At 52.0% G+C, this 6,295-nt stretch overlaps 1 protein-coding gene across 2 annotated transcripts; it reads left to right on the forward strand.

Moving 5' to 3' along the window:
* Positions 1 to 220: 220 nt before the first annotated feature.
* LOC111156465 (RBPJ interacting and tubulin associated 1) lies at positions 221 to 5,066 on the forward strand. Of its 2 annotated transcripts, XR_002641213.1 has the most exons (5): positions 286 to 406; positions 581 to 723; positions 1,097 to 1,459; positions 3,987 to 4,578; positions 4,897 to 5,012. XR_002641213.1 is itself a non-coding variant. In XM_022517387.1 (4 exons), exons 3-4 carry the CDS (start codon positions 1,152 to 1,154, stop codon positions 4,492 to 4,494), a joined length of 816 nt encoding a protein of 271 aa, XP_022373095.1. In that variant the 5' UTR covers positions 221 to 406; positions 581 to 723; positions 1,097 to 1,151; the 3' UTR covers positions 4,495 to 5,066. The 2 variants fall into 2 exon arrangements, 1 of the variants encoding a protein (XP_022373095.1); XM_022517387.1 differs by having other exon boundaries at positions 221 to 406; positions 3,987 to 5,066.
* Positions 5,067 to 6,295: the final 1,229 nt, after the last annotated feature.

Consider the following 6,295-nt stretch of genomic DNA (forward strand, 5'->3'; position numbering starts at 1 on the left):
TTGGCGCACATGCCCGGACACATCCCTGACTGGCCTGAGCGGGCCCTCTCCGTGGCTTCGGGGAAACGCCGTTGGCATCCGGAACGGGGTGCCCTCCCCACCGGTGCTGATGGTTCCGGCCGCGCCGCCCCGCCCCTTGCTGGTTGCCTTGGGCTGCGCGCGCGGAGCACACGTATCTAGGACCTGGCCTGCGGCGTGAGTCGGTCACTGTGGTTCCCCGGGCTGGGGCTGGGGCTGGGGCGAGGGGTGGGGGACGGCTCGAGGTGCCTGGGCTCCAGGGCTCCTGGACTCCCGGGGTTTGGGCTGCAGATAAACTGGGTTCTCGGAGACATCTGCCGAGAAGTCCAGACCTGGTGAGGAGGGGACGCTGAGGTTGCAGCCGGCATCCTGGAGCGGAGATGCTCAGGTAGGAAGATAACTCAAGAATGTAAGGACCTCGGATATCAACCGGGCATTGACTTGGGGAGCGGGGAATATGGGGCAGTTGGAGGGATGGGTGTGACCCGCCAGTAATAGAATGGTTAAGTGCATAAACTCTGCTCTCCTCTGTCAGGTTCCGATTTCTCTTCTACTGTTCTAGCTTTATTAGGTGCGACTTACAGGTGTGACGTGGGCTTCTGAAGTCTCAGTTTTGTCATCTGTAGAATGGACCTAACCGAAGCTACTTCAAAGGACTGTTACGAGGATTAAATGAAACAATGCTTGTAAAGCTTTTTGCACAAGGTAGGCATGAGATAATGCTGGTTGTTCAGCCCATAAACATATACAGGATATAAGGACCTGCCCTGTCTCCCCATCCCACCATGCTAAGTTTTCTCATTGGTGCCAAAATAGGTACAGGCCCCATCTCTTCATCCCCCTAGCGTTCAACATTGAGCACTGTATGCTAGGAATGCATATATATTCATTAAATATTTGCCAGTAGCACCTCCTTCCTCTTGTTGTGACAGCCAAAAGACAGATGAACACATTTCTGAAGTGTCCCCTGGGACTGACAGCTCCCCTTCTGTCCTTGGGTTGGGAACTTAAGAGACAGCCTAATCTTCCTCTGCTGGGACTGACAAGGATGGGTGCCACCCTGACCCCCCTTTCACAGGGAGCCCTGGAGGCAGGATGTGGCAGGCAAAGCATGCCTGCTATCACGCAGAACCATGGGCAGCGTGAAGACCCCTGTGGAGCTGGCCGTCAGTGGGATGCAGACCCTCCATCTTCAGCACCGTTGCCGGGGCAGCCACCGGGTCAAGGCCAGGGCGTCATATGTGGATGAGTCTTTGTTTGGCAGCCCTGCGTCTACCCGGCCCACACCTCCAGACTTTGACCCACCCTGGGTGGAGAAGACTAACAGAACCAGTGGAGTGGGCACAGGGACATCACGGGCCTCAGGGACCAATGGGAGCTGTGAGACCTCCTCCAGGGGCAGCACCCCAACCCTCACACCAAGGAAGAAGAACAAATACAGGTAACAGGATAGGGTGATACACTCCTGTACCCATGAAGCCACCTGGGTTCCTATTAGAGCCTTGCTGTTGATATGCTGTGTGACTTTGGGCAAGTACCTTGACCTCTCTGAGCTGCAGTTTCCTGATGTGGAAAATGGGACCTAGTGGGATTATTGAGAGTAAATGAAGTGAGGTGTGTAGAGGGCTTGGCGTAGTACCCTGACAGGAAGCTCTCAGTAGTGATAGTAACGATGGTTGAACATCCATTTCCAAATGCCACAGACCAAGCCAGTGAGGCCCACGGCGTGTGTGTCGGGGGGTGTCAGGTGATCACAGAGCAAGATCACAGAAAAATTTGTGTAAGAAAATTAATGTGGTTGATCCATGAAATGACATAGACGTGGTGGGTCCCAGTCTCAGCAAGTTGTTTCGGAAATGGTTTTTGCCGCCTTTTCATGAACAAGCTAGAAGAACAAGAGTTGATGCTGATAGTTATTATTGTAAGTTAATGAATTAGGTTATTTGGATTATTTCAGGTTGATATCAGCCTGGAGGGATGTGCCTAGTGGTGGGCCACAGGGCTCTTTCTTGTTTATTTTTCTCAGTGGTTTGGACAAAACACTGAAGATTAGAATATTAGTCATTTATAGCCGCTATAATAAAATACCATGGACTGGGAAGCTTAAACAACAGGAATTCGTTTTCTCACAGTTCTGGAAGCTAGAAGTCCAAGTTCAAGGTACTAGAAGGCTGAAGCCTATCCTTGGCTTACAGAGAGTCACTTCCTTGCCCTGTTCTTATATGACCTTTTCTCTGTGAGCATGTACATTCCTGGTGTCTCCCCCCTTCTTACAAGGACAGTAGCCCTGTTGCTTTACAGCCTACCTATAGGACCACGTTTAAACCTAATTACGTCTTTTAAATTCAGTGTGAATTTCGGGAAGACGTACTTCAGTCCATAACAACTAGCCAATCCTATTTAGGGTCCATTCCAAGCCAGGAGGGACATGGATTGGTGGAATGAAGTACAATGGGAATGGTCCCTATTTAAGGAGATAAAATTCAGTGAGAGAAAAAGCAAGAGTCTGTTATTATTATGCCAGCTTGAGTGCCATGCATTTGATATAGGGGCTGTAAAGTAGTGACCCTACTTGACGTTAGCAACACTGCCACCTACAATGTAGCTGAAAACGCTGATATAAGTGTGGGCCACATTAACAAAGGTATGGTGTCCACAACGAGGGAGGTCAACTCCATGCTGTCCTGGAGGATGGAATTTTGTGCAGGATGCTGACAGGTAGAGAGTGTCAAGTGAGAAGGTGCATAAGAGCGAGAGAGAGATGTTATTGAGTAAAACCTTTGGTGCCAGACAGACCTAGGCAACAAGTGGCTATGGTTTGAGCAATTAAATCAAGTGGCAAAAAGTGGACTTTTCAAAGACTTGGGGTTTGAACACAGAAGCACTTTCAGTCCTGGCCAAAAGACATGGAGCTGACACCTCACTGGTGTGCCGTGAATATTTGTGAGATTAATAGAAAAAAATAGTTGCTGAGTGAATCTCATTACAGGTGAGGAGCTTAGAAGTCCCTTATATCTGACAGGCTGATCCCAGAGCTTGGGCCCTTGAGCCAGGCTGGATTTGAATCTTGTCTCCACCCTCCTTGCTGATGAAAGGAGGGGTGGGGGGGACTTCCCCTCCCTACGCCTCCTTTTTCTGTTTGTAAGATGGGATTATCATATCTCCCTCCTGTGGACTTTTGTGAGAAATAAGGAGATGATGCACGTGACATGCTGAGTTCTGGGTCTGCACTTAAAGAGCCCTCAATAAATACTCAAAAATTTCCAAAAAGCTTCTCTAGTGATGAGGCAAGGTCAGCAGTGTAACACAAGTTCAAAGTGAGCGCCCTCTCAAGGCCAGGCACCACCCTGTGTCATTTCAAATACAGTGACCACAGGGCTGCAGCAGAGAGCTTGGCTGACAAGGCCACTAGGGAGAAGGAGAATTGGAGGTTAAAAAAAAAAAAAAAAAGTAAAGACTGTAAAGATTGGGGCTATATTAACTGGGACTCTGAGATACAAGTGACAGAAAACTTGCCCAAACTGGCTTCAGCAGAAAAAGGATGTTTAAGGTTTGTTTGTCAAGGGCTCAAATTGTTGTTGGAGGCCGGCTTATCAGGGCCAGTTGGCAGACAAACATCTTTCTTAGTAGTTTCAACAAGGGTCCTAAGGCAGGCGCTCATTGGACAGAATTTGTCCTGTGGCCTTTCCCAAGCCAATCAGTGTGGCCAGGAAGATGGAATATGCAAATTAGCCAGGCCTGGACATGCATGAGGGAAAGGGGGAGGTCAGGGTGCAGGAGATGGGTTCCTTGGCAGGGGAAAAACAACAGGCATGGGGCTGTGGCCTCGCTGTTAATGCCAGGCTAGGAGACAGGGACTTTGGGATCTACAGCCCTTGCTGCTACTGCGGATGGCAGGGGATGGGGGCTTAAGGTTTTTAGGGTTTGTTCATTCCCCCAGCTCACTGCATTTCTTTTCCCTTTGCCAGACTGATCAGCCACACTCCTTCTTACTGTGATGAGTCGCTGTTTGGCTCCCGACCCGAAGGCACCACCTGGGAAGGCCCGTGGATGGCAAAGGGGGGTGCCGCCAAACTCCATGCCCTCTTCTGGACACCCCCAGCCACCCCTAGGGGCAGTTACTCGTCCCGCCCCAGGGAGACCCCACTGCGAGCCATTCACCCAGCAGGTCCCTTGAAGACAGAGCCCACAGTGGCGGCAGACTCCCAGAAGCTGCGCAGGGGTGGGTTAGACTCTCCACAGCCTCGGAGGCGGGAACGTTCTCATTCCCTCACACACCTGAATGTCCCCAGCACCGGTCGCCCACCCGTCAGTGCCCCCCACGCCAGCGGGCCTCGGGATCCCAGGCCTTCCCCGTCGGGGGTGACCTTCCAGAGCCCCCTAGTGACACCCAGGGCTCGCTCTGTTCGTGTTTCAGTGCCAGCTGCCCCTCAGCAAGGTGGGGCCGCCCAGAAACCAAAGCCCCCTTGGAAATGAGTTTCTTGGTCTTCTCATCAGGTTTGCCCGTGGGGTTACTGTGAGGGGCCCAGTTTCAGAGGAGGGCAGACCAGAGTCTCCTAGGTAACCACGAGGCACTGGAGATGTGCTCGGGGGCGGGGGGTGGGGGATGGGGGGCCGACATAGCGAGAGTGGGCAGTGCCTCCCTTTATGCTGACAACCGCCAGTTTCTTCCTATCTTTTACCCCACCATGGGGATTCACAGCTGCCCCTTGAGATGTCTGTTCCAGTCTTGCTAGAGCTACTGGCCGAATGAGTGCCAACCTAGGGTGCCCCTGGAAGGGGCCCACCACTCCCCCATCACTCCCACAACATCGTCTTGCTGCCACGGGTGGGTAAGTGGCACGATCACTAACCTGGTGGGTCCCTTCTTCCTTCCAGCCAAGCTTCCTGCTCAAGATGCGTCTCCAGCTGAATCTGGAGTTTTCCCAGGCACAGTGAATGGACCGTGGGGAACAGAGGACCTGGGTGACACGTGGGTGAACATGTTTTTATTTTAATAATCATGTATTTATTTTCACATATTAAAAATGTATCAGTAGCTCATCAAAGACATGCCTTTACTAATGTTATTTTCCTTAGGGTAAGGGCCAACATAGGCCTGGGTTGAATTAAATAACAAAGTTAAAAAATACAGTGAAGTGGCAGAAACTGTAACTGGTCAGTTGACAACTGAGGTTTGAGAACATGGGCCTCCTGCATTTCCCACATTTTCCCAAAAAACAGAGTGATGAGGACTCCGCCAAGTTGGAGAAGTCTGAGAAGGCTGGAAAGTTACACATGGGATGTGGAGAGCACCCAGGACGGAGAGGTGTAAGCAGTCTGGGAGCGCCCTGCTCTCTGGCTCTAGTGCTTGCTATCTGCACCACCCCGGGACAGATCACTTACTCTGCTCTGAGTTGCATCCAGAATCCCAGGATCCTGCTGGATTTGGATGGGGGCTAGGCTTTGGCCTGTGTCCCCGTTTCCCTGCATTGCACCTCCAGGAAGCACTGGGATTCTAGAGAGCCCAGTTGGAAGCCACATCATTGGTTCATCACCTCCAAGGGGACGAGCGGACATATGGAGGAGCAGTCTGGAAGGGACCGACGGTGGCCAGGACCAGGGACACACATGCACATGCCTACAGGGGTCAGGCAGGCCGTGAGCAAAGCAAACCAGCCACACTCTTGGCGCACTTTGCAAACACGTAAGATGTTTAAACTCCTAGAATTTTCAGAGAATTAATTTCCTCCTTGGTTTCACCGGAGACATCCAGCTCTCCTCTGCCTTTATTTCCTTGCCCTGTGTTAAGGTAGACAAACCAGGTATGTCTCTCCACCCGAGTACGCTGAAGAGGGTGACAGCCCAAGTGCGATGAGACTGGGGCAACTGACAGACGCCATGTGTGTGTGGAAGGCAGCTGGGAGTGGTGGGGACTGGTACAACCTGCGGTGTCTGCCATCTAAAAGGGGCTGCTGCTCGGCTCCAGGAGACAGGCGGACGCCAGGGTATACGAATGAGATGTTTCCAGAAAAAAAACAGAAAGCTGGATTTATCTAGGACAGTCCCTGACCTGAAAACCTCATCCTCCTGGAGTTCCCTGGCCCCTACCCCTTACCCTCAACCTCCCGCAGGCAGCTGAGACCACAGCCCACTGCCCTGGTGGCTGGTACGTCCATTGCAGCTGTGGCCCAGAGTTGGGCCGGAAAGGCTGCAGCCCAGGGTCTGGCTTCCCACTGAGGCTAAGGGAAGGAATAGCTCGGTGCTGATATTCTGGCCTCCGTGCCTTCCCCATGGG

Source organism: Enhydra lutris, unplaced genomic scaffold (genome assembly GCF_002288905.1).
Source record: "Enhydra lutris kenyoni isolate GAN:26980312 unplaced genomic scaffold, ASM228890v2 scaffoldscaffold46, whole genome shotgun sequence".
NCBI lineage: Eukaryota > Metazoa > Chordata > Mammalia > Carnivora > Mustelidae > Enhydra > Enhydra lutris.